This window comes from Enoplosus armatus, chromosome 8 (assembly GCF_043641665.1).
Source record: "Enoplosus armatus isolate fEnoArm2 chromosome 8, fEnoArm2.hap1, whole genome shotgun sequence".
NCBI classification, from domain to species: Eukaryota; Metazoa; Chordata; class Actinopteri; order Centrarchiformes; family Enoplosidae; genus Enoplosus; species Enoplosus armatus.
Window position 1 is genome coordinate 23,263,252 of NC_092187.1, and position 19,914 is coordinate 23,283,165.

The 19,914-nt window shown below is 42.7% G+C and overlaps 2 protein-coding genes across 4 annotated transcripts; both read right to left on the reverse strand.

Moving 5' to 3' along the window:
• Positions 1-1,516: 1,516 nt before the first annotated feature.
• On the reverse strand, positions 1,517-4,150 carry gpr182 (G protein-coupled receptor 182). Its single transcript, XM_070910826.1, is given in 3 exon segments — positions 1,517-3,166; positions 3,942-3,953; positions 3,956-4,150. Coding segments are annotated over 3 exon segments (1,272 nt in total). The 5' UTR covers positions 4,121-4,150; the 3' UTR covers positions 1,517-2,071.
• A 2,632-nt stretch (positions 4,151-6,782) lies between these two features.
• pip4k2ca (phosphatidylinositol-5-phosphate 4-kinase, type II, gamma a) lies at positions 6,783-19,674 on the reverse strand. 3 transcript variants are annotated; one of them, XM_070910532.1, is made up of 10 exons: positions 19,356-19,674; positions 18,107-18,181; positions 17,494-17,565; positions 17,165-17,314; positions 13,503-13,649; positions 12,973-13,011; positions 12,757-12,870; positions 11,641-11,905; positions 9,167-9,270; positions 6,783-8,985 (listed from the first exon to the last, which is right to left on the reverse strand). In XM_070910532.1, exons 1-10 carry the CDS (start codon positions 19,512-19,514, stop codon positions 8,905-8,907), a joined length of 1,206 nt encoding a protein of 401 aa, XP_070766633.1. In that variant the 5' UTR covers positions 19,515-19,674; the 3' UTR covers positions 6,783-8,904. The 3 variants fall into 3 exon arrangements, with proteins under 3 accessions (XP_070766633.1, XP_070766632.1, XP_070766634.1); XM_070910531.1 differs by having other exon boundaries at positions 17,494-17,590; positions 18,084-18,181; XM_070910533.1 differs by lacking the exon at positions 17,165-17,314 and having other exon boundaries at positions 17,494-17,590; positions 18,084-18,181.
• Between the last annotated feature and the right edge of the window lie 240 nt (positions 19,675-19,914).

Genomic DNA, 19,914 nt, shown 5'->3' on the forward strand with positions numbered 1-19,914 from the left:
TCGGCTCTGTGTGTCGGCCCGGTGTTTCTGTCCTCGTCCCTTTTCCCTCTCTCTGACTCTTCCTCTGTGTCTGGTTGTCGTGGACCACATACCGCATATAATAGACGAGGGCAACTAACAATTATTTTCATGATCGATTATGTTTTTTGATGAGTTGATTAATCGTTTAGTCTGTAAAACGTCAAAAATATTGTGAAAGATCAGTCAGAATTGCTCCGAGTCTAAGGTGAAGTCTTTGAATATCTTGTTATGTCCAAAGATGTTCAGTTTACAACAACATAAAACAGAGAAATGCCGCAAATCCTCACATTTGAGAGGCTGGAACAAGAGATTGTTGGTGTTTGTGCTTGAAAAATGACTTAAACGACAGATTACTAACTAATCGATTAATCGTGTCAGCTTCATAATAGACTTAGACTTTTAGAATGTAGTGGACATATTATCTGTCAGATGCTGTTCACTGAGTCGACCTGTTTGGAGGTTTAGTCTCTTTGAACTAAGAGATAAAGAAGCCACTTGGTGGCAGTGTATCCTGTTCTGTGTCAGTGAAAGAAGCTGTTGATGCAGCGTTCTGCTTGTATTATCTACTCCGAACAAGTCTGTATCTTTATAACTTAAACATCAGGATAGGTTTTTATGTCCGTGACTAATAATTACACTGTTATTAAAGTAGCACCTCAATGTAGCATAGAAATTATTTTCTTATAATTGCAGTCAATATTTTTCACACACAACGATTTTTTATGTCTTTTAAAGTTTAATTTTTCACTCCACAGATGACAACATGACCAGTCACATGAAAGAGTGCGTTTTTATTTGTCAGTGAAACGTCTTCGTCACATGCTGCGTTCACTTGTTGAGAGCGTGTGAAGCATTTCGTGCTGTTTAAACATATTTAAGTGCCCATCACATTTCTGTGTAATATTTGTGTCTTACCTCATATTTATGACAGTGCGACTATTTATTATTTTTATGCCTTTATACATTTCATTATCCGTTTCTAAAGCTATCTATGAATGTTTTTTTAAATATTGTTTTTGAAAAGAATAAATAATAAATGCCTCTAGGAAGACTGTTATCACCCTTAAATGATTTTTTTAATGTGTTTTGAGTGACCTTTTTAAAGTGTCCAGCCCCCAAATCCACCCATCATCAGAATCTCAGTGATGAATCTGCAGAATTGTGTGTAGTATTGTGAACCTCCTGCTTCCAGGGGCTGGTGACCTTTGCCCTTTTAAATCCTGGTCTCTTCCTGCTATTGTGCCATCTGTGGACTGACGCCCCCTTTTCCTTTTTTCTGCCCTCTTATCATTTAAACTGTTGAACGTGACACATTCCAGACGGAGACAGAAATGGGAGTAAATGTAATAAAGATCAACAGTAACTGTGAGAAGGGAGATAGATAAGTGCAAGAACAGCAGAGCGTCTAAAATAAACACATTAAGCTTCCAAACATGCATGTCCTCAGACATTTTCATTGCTCCTCTCTGCTTTTATGATAACAAAAGTACAAAACTCAGGTTCTCCAGTTTTATTGCATTTTAACATGTGACCGTGTTACAGCTCATGTAGACGACAACAATAATCAGAAACAGATAAATAAGCATTAAGTAATGTGAACTACAATTCATCTGTTAGATTTGTCAATTACGTTTTCACATTTGCAAGATGTTTATGTGCTTATGAGCTCTTATCTGGCACTGGACAGACGGCAGATGTGTTTACGCACATTCCTGGTGTGGCGCTATTTCTGTGCCATGAGATTTAAGAGGTTGCCATGAGTTCCTGTGGGAGTTGAGCAGCTTTGAGGAGAAAAACATCAAACATTTCCTGCCTTCCTCAGTTTGAAACTGTGATCAGATACATGATGAAAAAAAACAGGAAGTGGATTATGAGAGGAAAGTGTTGGTGAGCCCATCTGTTACGCAACAAACAGCACAATGAGTCTATGACCAGAGTGAGTTGATGCCTCTGGTACTCTGAAGCACCAAGACTGGATTCAGTTCTGTCAAATCTTTCTTCGAAAAGGTTCCGCTCCTGAAGCTTACTCTTTTCTTACCTCGGTTTCATCTTATGATCCAACATCAGACTGGCTGGTGCTGGCGTTACTTAACTTGCGTTGCTTCCCCGGGTCGCCTCCGCCTCCGTTGGGAGCGTTGGGCCGGGTCCCTGCTCCTACCTGGTCCACAGTTCCCTCTCTGGGTATGTAGTTCATCACAGTGTTGATCAGGTTGTTGCGGAAGCTCTTGCTGAGGAAGTTGTAGAGGATGGGGTTGGCGACGCAGTGGAAAAGAGACAGGCTCTGCACCACGCTGAATGAGAAGTAGAGGACTTCTACTGTGTTGCAGCTGAAGATGTAGGGGTCAATGTCATCTATGATCATCAGGACCATGACCAGGTGGTAGGGCAGCCAGCACATGACAAACACCAGGGAGTACACGTGCACCAGCCACACGTCTCTCCGGCCCTGCACATCTGGTGCTGTTTGAACTGCACGAGCGATCAGCACGTTGCAGGTGATGATGACCGCAGCAGGGCCCAGGAACTGGAAGATCAGGCAAAGGAAGGCCACAGAGACAAACCATTCGGTGTAGCTGTACTCAGGCAGCATGTAACAGCCTGGCTCGTCCCACTCCAGAAGATCCACGTGGACGTTCTCAATCAGGGCCAGGAACAAGGAGAGCACCCACAGGCCTCCACAGAGCACCCAGCGGCGCCGGCCCACCACAGGGAAGAAGGCCGGAAATGTGGGTTTGGCCAGGGACAAATAGCGCTCCAGGGTCATGAAGGCCAGGAAGAAGGAGCTGCTGTAGAAGTTGACCACATAGATGAGGTGGGTGACCTTGCAGAGGAAGCGTCCCCACAGCCAAACCTTGTCCATGGTCACCTCCATCATGAAGAAAGGCAGGATCACAATCACCATCAGGTCCGACAGGCTCACGTTGAGGATGCAGAAGAGAACCCCGTTGGCCGAGTGGCGTCGACGCCAGTTGACCCAGACGACCAGCATGTTCTCCAGCAGGCCCACCATGAAGATGAAAAGGTAGATCAGGAAGAGGGCGATGCGCCGGTAGTCCGAATCGAGCTCGATGGTGCACTCATAGACGAACCATGGTGTGCCATTTAAGTAGTCCAATGAGTGGTTGTGCTCGTGAGAGCTCATGGTCTGGAGTGAAAAGCAGAGGAAAACTGTTTCATATCTGGACAGAGCTCAGATTTACTTTGGGGTTAATCTGATTATGTTTTCAGACGTTACATAACAGAAGCACAGGAGGAGGAGGAGGGTGCTGGGTTGAAAAGTTTCTCAAATTATTTTGAGAGGTGGATACTAAAACCACAACCGGTTAGCAGAAAGCCATTTCGCAACCTACAACATGCAGTTCAGAAAGAATAAAAGTCTCATTTTGAGGTGCTGTGAGAGCATTCCTGATTCTCCTTCTTCATTTAAAAGAGTTCTCCACCGATTTAAGTGTCAAAATCAATGCAGCAGAACCAGAGATTGCTTATTGCGCACGTTCTTCGTTCTTGTCAGAACCTGGTGCCTACATTACCCACAATGCAACTCAACCGCCGACAATTTGGTCGGCGATTCGGGTGTGTTTTGCTAGTAGCGGCTAATGTAGCCTCGAGCCGCTAGTCTCAAGCAGAGATGAGGAGCGGGCAACAGAGGTCTTTCAAACGCACCTCTTTCTAACTCCACAGACTTTGTTTGTTTTCAGACTCTTCAGTCTCAACTGATGCTGACTCAAGTGACATCACTTAAGGCAATTTGTCAGATTTCACAGTGGAGCCACGAGAGGCTTCAAACAGCCTTGTTCACATACGCAGTAGTTCTCCCCAAGACCTGCAAACAGACTTTGATGTGTAAAATCAGTGGAGTTCCTCTTTTACGAACAAATTTAAGGTGGAAACATCTCCAAAAATATAGAATTGGACTTTACCTTGTTGTGATGATGAGTGTACTGGAGATGAAGAGGGCAGGTCCCTCCTGAGCACTTGTTGTCTTCTGGAGTGTTTTCTGTGTGAAGCCTGCAGACACCAGATGACTCCTTCCAGCTCTGATGTTGAGGGCTATCTGAGCAATCAAGCGGCCAGGGGTTTCTACCCTCCCATTTCTCATTAACACACACACACACACACACACACACACACACACAGACACACACGCACACACACACACACACTAACAGGACATCCTCAGTGGGGAGTGGGGAGTGGTGTAGAAATCCAGGGAAGCCCACACAGCTAAAGGGAATGCGAGTTAACTGTAGTTGTAGGAGGAAAAAAATGTTTCCAGACAGAAAGGTGTCTATTCAGTCCTCAAGGGAGAAACTTGTACAAACAGAATAAAGACTTAACACAAAAACAACCGACCGTCGTTTCATATCTGATGACTCTAAAGTGAACCCACTCTCCCCTCTGCTGCTCAGAAATACTTGTTTCCACGGCTCTTTATTTCAATACCATTTTAAATTTAACAGAAAAACAGACGTGTAGATCAAAAACATTTAACACAGATGTTGAAGATGGAAAGGAGCTAGCCATGCTATGCTAGCAGCGCTGTAAAGCTGTACTTAGGCACAGCGGTGCTTTGAGCTGAATGCTAACATCATGCTAACATGCTGATATTACACAGGTGTAATGATTACCATATTCACCCTCTTCTTCGTGACCCCTTATAAAATGCACGGTCTTGTTTGGGCTCCTCATGTTTCCCTTTTTTACCCTTTAAATGTTTTAAATGGGTTAATTTAAAAAAGCGTTTGAGGCCCAAAGAAGTCTAATTATCTATTATTTCACACAAAAAAAGCAAAGATTAGTTCAAACTTTCCTGGTGACCCTTTGGAGGGGCCCGACCCCGAGGTTGGGAACCACTGGACTGAACCACCTGAACAGCTACAACAGTACAATGCTGCTTACACATTGATAGGTATTATTTTACTGCACAGTATTTTAAATACTTTAAATACATTTTGTTAATAATACTTCTGTACTTTTAGTCAAGTAGAATTTTGAATTATTTTTTCATGTAATGGAGTATTTTTACATTGTTGTATGGGCACTTTTACTTAAGTCAGGGATCTGAATACTTTTTCCCTAAAAGGTGGAATTCATGTGCGGGGTCCATCTGTACTGATCCACATTTGGTCCAGCATGAGGACTGGGTCTCTTTTAGGGGTTATAAAAGACCAGATCAAGTGTTTCCAACAAAACTCAGGTCAGTGAATTGGTTCCCACAGATCTTAGAGGGTTAATGTTATGATGATCAGTGTTTGTATTAACTCTGTGACGGTGAGTTTCCTCAGTGAATTACCTTGAATGATCCTGTATGTATGTACACGGCTGGTAGAAATGGTGCAGAAACGGTAAGAACAGGCACCACATAGCAGAGGACAATGCCTGGAAGCCACCCCCCCCCCCCCCACCTCGTGCTGTGAGACACGGTGAGTGACGGGCAGAGTATAGGGGAGCTGGTGGGAAGCCTGGGGCACATCAACATCGCTGAGGAAGGGGGCTCTTTAACCTAGACGTACACACACATCCTCATTCTCACATTATTTCAACGCTCGGCTTTGGCTTCACTTCAGACTGCGCAGGTGTTGACAGAGCAGATCTGGTTCCACTGATCTGACACATTTAATTGAGACATGAGCAGTTTGGGGTTGAACACGAGGGATGGTGGACTGAGCAAACCGGGGCAGCTCCTGGTGAGTGAGCCCAGATGTGTCCTCGCTTGGGGGACTGTTAAGGTCGTGACTGAGGTCAGCGTCATACGGAGAGAACGCAGGAACGTTTGTGTTGGCTGTGATTCACACTGATTAATGGGATCTGATCCCTGGACTTGGTGTTCCTACTGCCTCTCTCTGGACCGTCAGCAGTTTGTGGCTTAATGACCCCTTCAACGATGTCCTCCTTCTGTCTCGCTGCTCATCCTGCCCAAATCCTATTGTCTAAATCCGCTAAGTTTTCTGGTCAAACAAGTAGGAACCAGTCAGCAATTTCTGTCTCCTCTGATGAAACAGGAAGGAACCAGTCAGCAAAAACACATCTTCGGGAAAGAGTGAGACAAAAAGCAGCCCCTGACCCTCACCATGTTATCTAAGACTGGATTAAAACAACTATAATGACAAACACCTATAGTTTACCTGATGCTCTGACCTCCAAAATACCACTTAGCTACCAGTGAGCTACATCTGGCTGTAGGTACAACACTGAAAGTCTACAGCCATGCAAGTGGTACTACGAGGCTGTGCTTTGAGCTAAATGCTAACGTCAGCATGCTAACATGATGTTTAGTAGGTTCACCATCTTAGTTGAACATGATAGCATGCTAACATTTGAGCAGCTGAGGCTGATGGGAATGTCATTCATTTTACAGGAAATGTCTGACCCGACGATGGCTCATCCTGAGGGGGACAGGAATGTGTGTGTACGAAGTTTCATAGCAAGCCGTCCAATAGTTGCCACGCAATTTCACTTAACACCACAAACACCAACCTGCTGGTGGCGCTAAAGGAAGTCAGAAGATCACCGAAGTCAGTAGGTTTCATCATCTGGGGACGATGAATGTTTCAACAAAATTGATATTTTGTACAAACCAAATTTTGACAATTCATCCAATAGTTTCTGAGGTATTTCTGTCCCAACCAAAACGTTGGACCGACCGACCGACATTGCTGTCCCTATCACAGAAGCACCTGTCTGGTCTTTCTGTGCTTTATCGCCAAGCGTCATCACACACGAACATGCCGCAAATAATAATGAGTCAAACACTTTTCAGAAATTCTTTGTAAAATATATTTTGGTCCAAAAGCTGATTTGCAAAAATACAACATGTGCAATCATCGGATAGATGAGGCATCATACAGAGCGCACTGTATCTACGCTGCCTTGCCAGTGGTTTGGAATGCTGTATCACGTCACTGTGTTAAGGCTAACTGCTTAAGCTACTGAAATGTAGTGTTATTGTCAACTATGTTCTACACAGTACCCTTGTTATCACTAAATGTCAAATGTCATTACAATACACAGACAATAGTTCCTAGTTCTATTGCTATATTGTTCTAAACCTTACCCTATCACAATGATTCACATAGCGCACAATTGCCATTTTAATGCACAGAACACTACACCACGTTCAAGAAGGAGTCTGTCCAGAATAATGATGGCTGGGCTCATTTTCAGGAAATGCTTTGATGCCGAATTATACATCGACACGTGACGTTCTTCATTAAAAAGGCAGGACTGATCCTAAAATTTGGACGAGTCCCTTCATTAATGCAGGCCCAGCTCTGTGGGTAAAGGAAAATGCTCAAAAGGTCAACCACCCCACATTCCTTTTACAGGCTGTGGTAACTACGAGAGGCAGGGCTGACAACAATGTTTACAGGCTAAATATTATAATGTGCATTCTATCTAAATACCAGACATTTATTTACCATTTCAACTGACAAGGCTGTTCTGCACATTTTCTTTGAAATTTAGTAGAGACTTAGGTGGTAAAATTGTGTTTAATTTAACTGCTCTGTCACGGCAGAGTTGATTCAATTGTATGCAAAGTGCAAATCCTGCTAGGATAAAGCCTTGATCCCACACATTTGGCACACTAAACATTCAAATGGCCTGCGTCATTAGATAATAATATAGACTACCATTATTTTGATTAATACCCATCTCCATTAAAGATTATTCTAGAATTTAAGGAATAGTTTGACATTTTGGGAACTACGCTTATTCGCTTTCTTACTGAGAGTTAGATGAGAAGATTGATACAAATACAAGGCCACAGCCAGCAGCCAGTTAGCTTAGCTTAGGATAAAGAATGGAAACAGGCCAAAGCAGCTAGCTTGGCTACTTCAAAAGGTCACAAAATCTGCCTACCAGCACCTCTAAAATTCACTAAGTAACGTTATATCTCCCTTGTTTAATCCGTAGAAAAACAGAAATGTAAAAACCTTGCGGCACACAACCTCTCATAAACCTCTCACAAATTGTCGTCTTTAGAGGCGCAGGTGGGCGGATTATGTTGCCTTTAGACAGAGCCAGGCTAGCTGTTGTCCTGTTTCCAGTATTTATGCTAACCTAAGCTAACCGTCTCCTCCTGTAGCTTCATATCTAAAGACGCTGTGAGGAGTTTTCTTGTAAACAAACAAAAGTTCTGTTTACATTCAGTGTTACTCACTAAAACACACCGTGTATCCTTGAGCTCTAACAAACATGTTGAGTACATTTCCTTTGTAATGAAACAGAAAGGTTTGATCTACTTTTAAGTATTTTAAATCCAGCATTGTTTACATCCATGTTTACTAGTGTGCAGTCTTCTTCTTCAATGCCTTTGCTGGCACATTGCTGCACATCTTAGCATGTTACCGCCACCTGTAGATCAGTGTTATAGTGCGACACCACTGGCAGGACTGTGTACCACGTCACCCGCATACACAAGCTTGTGCACATGCGTCCTCCAGGGACCCACTCATAAAAAAAGCTAATCAATAGTGCTACTAGAGGTCTCCTCATCTAACCTTCCTTCCCAAAATTTGAGTCTTCCTTTAAGTTAAGTTCATGCATGGGGGACAAAAGTGACTCAAAAAAAAAAAAAAAAAATATTTGATCTCACACTAAAGTGGTCTAACACTTTGAACACTGATCAACAGCAGTTTGTTTCCATGTACCCTACTGCTCCAGAGTTATTCCGTTAAGAGTGCTTAATATCTATAAGAAATGCATCTTAAATCTTAAAAATAAATATATGCATCAGAAGTAGTACATTATATTGCTAGAACGTAAGTAGTCTTGCCCCAGATCACCACATTTTAAATAGTGATCCGCGTGTGCATACTATTTTTTGGTCAATGGTAAAATAGACTTGGAGCTGTCAGTTGGATCGACCTCCGGCAGCGCGTGTTACGCAAAAATGTTTGAGATGAAGTCGCGAAATCGTTTGGCGTACTGCTCGGGGTGGACGGTGGAGATTTCAGCACCAGCCTGCAGCAAAGAGAGAGGAGAGGGAGACAAAGAGCAAAGAAAGGTCATCAGCATCATCTGTACACATCGTACACTTCATGACTCGACGCGAGAGCAAACATCACAACAGGTACAAGCTCATGTTTTGGACGGCTTGACAGCAGCCCTCCACCTCTTTCCTTCCTCTCTTGGTGCTACTCACCCCGTGTTTGACAGTTTTTGCTGCATGAGCTGCTTTCTTCTTGGTGTCGTACTGAGTAAGTACGTCAATCAGGCCCATGAAATAGACCTCCCTCTGCGGGGCTCCTGAGATGAAAGGCAGAGAACAGTCAGGGTTATGTTACCGTTAGCTTAGGCCTGTACTGACAGCATTGTATTGGCAGCGTCGGCCTCGTAGAACAATCACCAAGATAAAAGCTCCGTGTTAATAAATGAACATCAAAACCTCTAAAACTTCATCATTATTATTTTCCAGATGACCTGGATGATGACAGTGGAGCTGAACACACAGACATACTGTGTGTAGAAGACTTCAGAGGAACATTTACGACAAACAGATCATTTCTTTGGACACGCTGCAACTAACGACTGTTTTCATTAATGATTAATCTGCAGATTATTTTGTTGATTAATCAATGAACGTTTGTCTATAAAATGTTTGAAAATTGTGAAAAATCCGTTTTCCAAAGTGACGTCTTCAAATGTCTTGTTACAGTGCATCCGGAAAGTATTCACGGCGCTTCACTTTTTCCACATTTTGTTATGTTACACCCTTATTCCAAAATGGATTAAATTAATTTTTTTCCTCAAAATTCTACACACAACACCCCATAATGACAATGTGAAAAAAGTTTTTTTGAAATTTTTGCAAATTTATTAAAAATAAAAAACTAAGAAATCACATGTACATAAGTATTCACAGCCTTTGCCATGAAGCTCAAAATTGAGCTCAGGTGCATCCTGTTTCCACTGATCATCCTTGAGATGTTTCTGCAGCTTAATTGGAGTCCACCTGTGGTAAATTCAGTTGATTGGACATGATTTGGAAAGGCACACACCTGTCTATATAAGGTCCCACAGTTGACAGTGCATGTCAGAGCACAAACCAAGCATGAAGTCAAAGGAATTGTCTGTAGACCTCCGAGACAGGATTGTCTCGAGGCACAAATCTGGGGAAGGTTACAGAAAAATTTCTGCTGCTTTGAAGGTCCCAATGAGCACAGTGGCCTCCATCATTCGTAAGTGGAAGAAGTTCGGAACCACCAGGACTCTTCCTAGAGCTGGCCGGCCATCTAAACTGAGTAATCGGGGGAGAAGGGCCTTAGTCAGGGAGGTGACCAAGAACCCGATGGTCACTCTGTCAGAGCTCCAGAGTTCCTCTGTGGAGAGAGGAGAACCTTCCAGAAGGACAACCATCTCTGCAGCAATCCACCAATCAGGCCTGTATGGTAGAGTGGCCAGACGGAAGCCACTCCTTAGTAAAAGGCACATAGCAGCCCGCCTGGAGTTTGCCAAAAGGCACCTGAAGGACTCTCAGACCATGAGAAACAAAATTCTCTGGTCTGATGAGACAAAGATTGAACTCTTTGGTGTGAATGCCAGGCGTCACGTTTGGAGGAAACCAGGCACCGCTCATCACCAGGCCAATACCATCCCTACAGTGAAGCATGGTGGTGGCAGCATCATGCTGTGGGGATGTTTTTCAGCGGCAGGAACTGGGAGACTAGTCAGGATAGAGGGAAAGATGAATGCAGCAAAGTACAGAGACATCCTGGATGAAAACCTGCTCCAGAGCGCTCTTGACCTCAGACTGGGGCGACGGTTTATCTTTCAGCAGGACAACGACCCTAAGCACACAGCCAAGATATCAAAGGAGTGGCTTCAGGACAACTCTGTGAATGTCCTTGAGTGGCCCAGCCAGAGCCCAGACTTGAATCCGATTGAACATCTCTGGAGAGATCTGAAAATGGCTGTGCACCGACGCTTCCCATCCAACCTGATGGAGCTTGAGAGGTGCTGCAAAGAGGAATGGGTGAAACTGCCCAAAGATAGGTGTGCCAAGCTTGTGGCATCATATTCAAAAAGACTTGAGGCTGTAATTGCTGCCAAAGGTGCATCAACAAAGTATTGAGCAAAGGCTGTGAATACTTATGTACATGTGATTTCTCAGGTTTTTTATTTTTAATAAATTTGCAAAAATCTCAAATAAACTTTTTTCACGTTGTCATTATGGGTTGTTGTGTGTAGAATTTTGAGGAAAAAAATGAATTTAATCCATTTTGGTATAAGGCTGCAACATAACAAAATGTGGAAAAAGTGAAGCGCTGTGAATACTTTCCGGATGCACTGTATGTTCAACAGGCCAAACTCAATTTATGTAGCAGCAAATCGTCACAGTTCAGGAGCTGCAGACAGCAAATTTTTGGCATTTCTGCTTGAAAAGTAAAACCATTATTCGATTATCAAAATAGCAGCAGAATAATTTTCAGATTTCCTATTAGCACGAAACACAGTACAGCTGAGGCTGATGGGAAAGCCATTCGTTTCGCGGGTATTTAGTCATAAATCAGAAGACATCCAGAGTTTAAGTTTTAGAATCTGTATCAGGAGAGAAGAAGTCGGATCAGTGTATCCCTACCTAAAACAAATCCATTTTTAAAAAAAACAAATCTTCACCTGTGCAGCTCCCGACTGCGTACACGTCCACATAGGGGTCGAACTCCCCGGGCCCCAGAGGTTTGCAGGCGGACATGTAGCCGGCGATTCCCTCTGGAGAGGTGCCATAAGAGCCCACCGTAGGGCCCGGAGCCAGGCCGTTCTCCGCCTCCGGTTCTTCCTCGTTGGAAACCTCCTCGCCCTCCTCCTCCTCCCGTTCGGCTCGACCCACATCGTGGATGCCGAGCAGCAGGCTGTAGTCCATGATCTTCAGCTTCACCAGAAACTGGGCAAAATGGGAGAGGGACATTTGCTAAGAAGCTTTTTTTAGCAAAGTTTAATAAGAACGCTGATTAACTGTGAGAGAGATAGAAGGAAAAGAATGTCATTAAATTAACTAGAGCTGAAACAATCAGTTGATTAATTGATCGACAGAAAAGCAATTTTGATAATCAAGTGATCCTTGAAGTAATTTCTTATGCATAAATAACCAAAATGATCTGCTTCCAGCTTCTGAAATGTGAGGATTTGATATCAAATAACAATCTCCCGAGCCTGTTGTCTTCAAATGCTTTGTTTTGCCTGTCCAACAGTCCAAAACACAAAGATATTCAGTTTACTATCTTAGAAGATAAAACAATCATTATTAGCTTAGTTTTCATGATAATTCTGGATGATTTCTGTGATTTAGGATAGATGTGACTCAACTTCTGATGTGTTGGATTTAATATGTGCCTGTATAATATTGATCCTGATGTTTCTTTCCATAGAGGCATGTTTTGTCCCCCCATGTGGGAGCATCAGATGGTGTTGTCAAGCTCTGCACTGATTGGTCCAGCTTGAGTTGTTCTGTTCTGTGAAGTCAATTTGACAACGCCTGACGAAGGTCTATGTTAAACCGAAACAGATCTTTTGGCTTTTTGATTCAGCACCTGTAGAGGTTTTCTGGATGTGCGTACCCTACACCCAGAATATCTAACTTTACCTCCTTCACTAATAAATTAGTTTCACATCCACCCTCATGCTGCCAAAATGGCCTCACAGGAGTGGTGCGTCCCTGATGTGCTGATGCTGCCGCTGTGTGGTGGAGGCGTGCAACAACAGTGAGGTGTCACATTTAAAGACCAGGTCACCCACCTCCACGTCTCTGTTGAGTTTCTCCATGAGCTTCTCCTTCTGCTCCTCGGTTACATACACCTTCTGCATGTTGTTCCTGAAGTCCATGTCCTTGAAGGTAGGAAGCTCTTTCCCCTTTAGGAATAAAATGCATCTTTAGCCGGACATGTGGGATATAAAGAGGAGACGGCCTCCATAATGATGTAAAATGGATAAAAGGAAAGATGTTTCTTTTACCCTTTCCTTGTCACTTGCTTCACGAGCCACCAGAGAGCCCTGCAAGAACACACTGTTGTAAATATTGTGATACATTCTGCCTGAAAACTCACTATATTTACTATACTTGTTTATTTTATATTATACTATCCCACACTTTAATATACTATAATGTTTTATTACATTATATACTACAATATATTTCTATATTAATACAGGCAAACACTGAGTATCATTACTTAATCATATTATATGCATTATATCTGGTGGAGACTGTTTGTGTCACTTCACTCTTGCCTTGTAATTTTGAGTTTAATTGCTCTTGTACAGTTTCTATACTTCTTATTGGTTATTTTTTACTTTCCGTATTCTACAGCTGTACTTATTTCTGAGTATTAAGACATTTCTGGTCTGAAGTGTGTGAATAAACAGGTTGCAGCTCTGGGCCATGTTAGAGAAAACCTGTTTCTGTATGACTTCCACATTTCAGTGGCGAGAAGTGGGATGTGCGATTAAAAGGTCAGACTGTTTGGCGAGCAGTTCCCCCTCACCTTCAGGTCGTACTTCCTGTGTACCACCAGTCTGTGGCTGAACATGTTCCTCATGACGATCAGGTAGGTCTCCTCGTTGTCCACGCTCACCCGGTACATGCCCAGGAACTGAGGCAGCAGGGTGCTGCCGTGACACTTCACTATGTGCTGCAGAGAGGAAACAACAGTGGATTTGCATGTCAGGTGCTGAAAGTGGAACACGGTCATGGGCACGCTCACAGTTAAACAGTCAAATAGAGTAGAAGACAGATTCACAGATGACAGATTAACCCATGAACATTAGATTAGGCCATATCTAAAGGTCACTCCAGATTTAGATTTTAGCCGCGTTCAGCATTCGCAGTTAAAATAGACTCCCACTTCAGACTGGCCTCATTCAGGCTCCCCTGAAACACACTGGGCAGGATGTTAAGAGACATCGCTCTAAGTCCAAACACTGTTTTTGTTTTGTGCAACGATTTCATTTCTAACCACCTGGCTTCTGGCACAGTGGAAAAACACTCACCATAGCTACTGTGCTTCAGGATTAGCCAGGAGCCCCGGTGACAACAATTGGAAGGTGTTGAGAGCTGATCAGGGATCACGTTTTTGTCACTGCACCAGTAACTCCTACTTGTTGGACGGGGCACCTGAATATGTTTGTGTTGGATTGTGCTGGTGAGGCGGTTGGTGACTGGTAACTGAGACGCTGGAACCAAGAAATATTTGGCATTTTTGCTTGAAAATAACTAATCGACTAATCGTTGTAGCTCCAACTCAAACATAATAAAGACTGCATAAACCAACAAAACTAATGGTGCCATCAATCCAGCACTGGGACAATCTGTAATCAAATGTAAACATGTAGCCTGGTTTGGGTGATTTGACAATATATACTGTACCATGACATGATATTTGTAAATCATTTATACAAAGGTAGCTACACCTTTAAGACTTTTTGAAATGTTGCGGTATAATGAGCTGCACAACTTCAACTGCATTGCTATGAAGATTCTCATCCGTTTACTTTATCTATGAATTTGTTTTCAATTGACGCACAAGAAGATTAACTCATACATACAGTGATTCATATATTCTGTTTTGAAACTCCCTAATTGACAACAACGACGATTAAACATCTCAATAAACGTTATGATAGTTTTCAGTCTAACAGCCCAATATCTTTCATCAGGACATAAGATGCCAAGTTTACGGATTTGGCCTTCAGAGGCTGTCGTAAAATTATGAAGTGCAAAAACAATACAGACATTAAGTGGTTGGATCCAAAGTTTGAAAAGCTGGTTCTCAAGATCAAATCCCTACACCTGCCAAAAAACACAAAACCTGATCCTCAACGTTCTGAAAATTCAACCAAATAATGCCTAAAAGCCAAAAGTACAACAACGATAAAGCCGTCTACAGCAAAGCCCTCATGTCTGACCGGTTTTAACAGAGCATCTCAATATTCAGTTCTTTGGCAGAGATGATTAAGATTAAAATAACAAACACATCTAAGTAATTCAGTATTTCATTTTGGTTAATGTGAAAACAGACGCTCAGCACGCCAAACGTGAACCGCTGAAACTAAATGTTGACAAGAAAACTGACATAATGTAAACTGCAACCTGCAAACTGCGAAGATGAATGAAAGAAACTGTGCGATGCCAACGCAGGAGCTCGGACAACAATGAGTTCATTCAGGGCCAAGTGAATTAAAAAAACACTCCGAAACAGAGCTGCCATTTTCCTCATCTCCCTCCCAGTTCTATGTAGGCTGTGTAACCACAGGCTACACATTCCAATAAGAGCTCAAAGCAGCCAAAAGTTTACTCAGTGGTGTGTTTAGCCTGAAGTGAGACCTAGTTTTGAAGTATCCACGAGACTCAGCCACACAAACATGAACACTGATAGCAGACCAGGGCAGCAAATGTGAAATAAAACCCAACAGAAACAAACAAAATAGAGGTCAAAGTATGTCACCTCACTCTTATCTCTCCTACAAATGTACTCCACTATTTACATGAACATAGATGTGTGGATATGAACATTTGAATATCTTTAACAAACAAACATAAGAGAGCATTTGTTCTGTTCCCCACCTCAGTAGCGCTGTAACGTCGGCTAACCTTGATGATGAGAGGCTCTGTTTTGTTCTGTGCACAGAGGGATATTCTCATTCAGTTTAGCTTTCCCCACAGGGAGGTCAGCAGTCAGCTTCAGTTTGAGATAAGCACCTTAAAGCCAAATTTAGGTTCTTGCTCAAGGACACTTCAGCAGGACAGATGTTCGCCGTCCTCGGGTTGAATACGTAGCTGTCTTCCTACTCACTGCACCACTTTGCTGCTCCCGGCAAGGCGTTAAATCTAAAAATAGTCATATTTGGGTCGACTTCCCTCACCTATGAGGTAGAAAAATAAAATAAAAAATCCCCCAGGAAGTGCTCATTTTAGGAACTCTATGACAAACGCTCTCCAGAGCTTTTAGCTACAAAAAGGTCCAAACAAAGGTTAAAGAGAAAATATTGTAAGTAGGGCACACAGCGGCACAGATGTGAAGCTTTATACACAGTTCAGTAAAGCAGACAGGAGGTGATCCTGGCTCTGTGTGTCATGGTAACATGCCTGGAGACTGACAGGCAAACCTCGAATGAATGACTGAGGGAATGATTGAATGAAACCAGACTGAGGAGACAGGATTCAGATTCGAGATGCTCATAGGGAGACCGAGTTAGACCCGAGTTTCACTGCAACAGCTGCGACAACATCCTGCAGCTCTTCGCCAGCTCTTGGTCCAGATTAAAATTCAATCAATTAGCAATAATAAACACATAATCTCACAGTACACACAAGGTCATGTGTGAGCTTTGAATGTCTCTGAATGTGATAGTCTATGTTTTCCTTCGTGTCAACAAATGTCAATAAGCCACTCTGTTGCACTGGGTGACATGTTCCTTCATCACCATGAACACACACACACACACACACACACACACTGTAGTTGATTTTGATTCAACCCCACATACACCGTCCTGCTGTCCCAAATACTTACTAGAGCAACAAATGTGGTATTAATCCGCATTTTAAAATGCCAATCCCAACAAATGCACCATTTCCTCCTGTTTGAGTAACATTTGCTAAAACTACAGTGACCAGCTGTTTTTGGGAAATTCTGGCCAAAACATATAGGATGGATGCAAATGATAGAAGGCTAAAACATGACTAAAACATCATATCTTTTAGGACTTCATGGGCGAGATCTGAACCATCTGTACAGCCGTCATTGTTATGCATATTTAAAAAATATAGGTTATCCCATATCCCAAACACTTCAACTAAGTAGAGCAAGGACATCCAGTTTGAATATCAGTTTCAGCACAGACAGAGCAGAAAGGTCTGCACACTAATTCACTTTGTACAAAAAGAAAAATTTGAATTAATCAATTGAATTCCATACATCGCCCCGGCCCTGAATTAAACTATATATCTGTGACACATTTATTAGATTTACAGTCCATCTTCAGTAGGAACCAATGAGCTTGGGCATGAGTGCCACAGCAGAGAAGTTAGAAATGATTGCGAGATAAGATTAACAAATTGTTGGTTTTGGTCTTTTCATGATATTTGTTGTCAGTAAGAAAAATATAGAATATTTACGGACTTTTCCTTTAACCATCCCAACCTTACCTGGTGATACTCAGACAAGATGCTGTGCATGTCTGCAACATCCTCGCTGGAGATTTGCTTGATGACCAGCGTACGATCGTAGGAGTTGAGGAGCAGACCCTCCCCCTGGTCATCAACACTCCTCATTGGTGGGCTGCGGGTCAACGAAACCTGGAGGACAGGAAACCGAAAGCACACAGGGACGTGTAGAGATCCTGATTATCGTCATTATTAAGCAAAATGAGCTCTTATACATACATCCCTTTGTATTTACAATTGTCAGACAACAAAGTGACATCAGATGCAGGAGGACGTCTGCATACTGAGTTGTACATCAGTACATCACATACCTGATAGTCCAGATCCTCAATACCAAAACGTTCCCTTAGATTTCGGAAGACCTGAGGACAGTATTCTTTGAACTTGAAATGTCCTGGAAGATTTTCTCTGCAAAGGGAGAGGAGGAGCCGGCTGAACATACACAAACAGATGTTTCACGTACTCTTTGACAGATCCTTAAAGAATCAAAACATCTGTCAAACTCTACAGTCCAACACAGACTTCAGGACTTTGTCCATCTGTTTATGTTCTTCTGCAAGTCAGGCACAACAAGAGCTAACTGCCGCTGTTTTTATCTATCAGGAACAAGTTTCACGAAAGCATCAGAGGCCACCAAGACGATGTCTGGCACGTGTCTTATTACCAGCCGCCTGCCGTTGCTTTCACCTTGTGAGTCTGCGTGGTGTTTATACGCCCACTTTACGCCCCTGGCCCTCATTCGTTTTAAGTCGCGGATCACTGTATCCCAGTATGTGTTGTATGTAGGTGTGGTCACGTCAACACGTTGACGGGAGTCGTGGATGGTGTGATCCCATTGCCGGATGGTTTCTACTTTATTTACATTTCAATCCTTCCTGCTTCACTATATACTTTGTCTTACTTGTTGAAGAGGTGGTTGTTGACTTTGATCTTGGTGTTGGCTTTAAAGTCATCAGGCAGCAGCATGACAGGAACAGGCACCTGGTTGAGATCATTGATCTGAAAGACAGGAAATAATTGCTAAAAGACAATCATTTAACAGCCCACAATAGTGCCTAAAATAGGGCTGCAACACACTTTTACTTGTACCATCAACTAATCTGCAGTAGAGTTGAAACCATTAGAGCATTGATCGTTTTGTCAATCAAAAGAAAATTAATCTGTAACTATGTTGATGATCAATTAAGCAAGCAAACACATCTGTTCTCTGGTTCCAGAATGTGTCATATTTTCTGCTTTCTCAGTTTTATATTATTGTAAACTGAATGTCTGGGCTCTAGGAACTGACAATCGATTAATGGTTAACATAAACGACGGATTAAATCGATCATGAAAATAATAAATGCAGCTGTAATCTGCCGATTAAATCCTTGAATTACCTATAAAACATCAGAAAACTGACAAAAAATGTCCATCACAATTTCCTAGATATCGTCAAATGTCTTGTTTTGTCCAACCATCAGTCCAAAAACTTAATATATTTAATTTACTAGGATACAATAAAAGAAAAAGCAGCAAATTGTCAAGTTCAAAATTGTTGCAGCTTAATTTTCTGTCAATCAACTGCAGATCTAGACTATAATTTTTGCGTTTGAATATTTGGTAGCATGGTTTATAATACTTCAATACTGACTGGGCTTCTTCACTGACACTCTACTGTTAGTCAAAACCACTCAGTAACCGCGGTGGATGATGTTACACCCGTTATGCTGCATTTTTTCTCCCAACAGACTGGTAAATTATGAGTTATTTCAGCAGTAGCACTGCAAAGGTGTGTTTACCATGACCCCTTACTTGAGAGCTGTTAACAAATATGTATTAGCATTAGATAATAGCATATTAATAGCTGTTAATAAAAATTGTGACCCCATAATATTCACATCTGATCATATATTTTGGTAGCTGTGTAGCTGAAACAGGTGGCCAGAGGTGTGCGGGTCTGTCTGTAGATCCGCAGCACTCCACCTGTCGGTATTTGGTCAAAACATCAGTGTTTTTTCTATAGCTGACCCTCTAGTGTCACAGAATCTGACGGGTCACAGATTTCGCTGTAACACTTGCTAACGCTACTGCTAACGGAGCTAGCTAAACCGACATGGCACAGATGCGTTGTGGTTCCTCTCCGAAGCGTTAACGTTAGCATGTTCTGCAACGTTAGCTTCCACTGACTCACCGAGTGATTGACGCCCCACATGAAGACGCTCAGGACGGGGTCGCTAGCCCGAAACACCTTCACTTTCTGCTGTACGAAGTGTTTCTTTTTCGTTTTAGTCTTGGGCGCCAGAATCACCATGGGACTGGAAATGGCCCCCGAGTTACCAAGGGCAGCCATGGCCGCAGACTGGCTCTCCTCGTCCCTATTGAGAGAGCTGGTGCAGGCGGTGACACTTCTTCCTGATGGCTACCGTTACGAAGCTAAACTAGCTAACGTTTCTTTAACCGCTCCTCCCCGGGTCGCTCGCACCGACACAGCGACGACAACCAAAGGTCACCCGTCGAGCTCCGGTTGTGTTAACTGATATACTGACGCTGTTTTCTAAAGCACAATTTAACGTTTAAGCCCGCGAGATGAATCATTACTTAACTTCATCCATGCGTAGCTACATTTTTCCAAATAATCGCTGACAGTCCACCACCGCCCCCTCGAGCCCACCCATGTTATTATCAACCACGTGGTGAGTTTGTGATTGACAGGTGTCAGGGACCAATAAAATCGAAACTGTTGCGTCAGA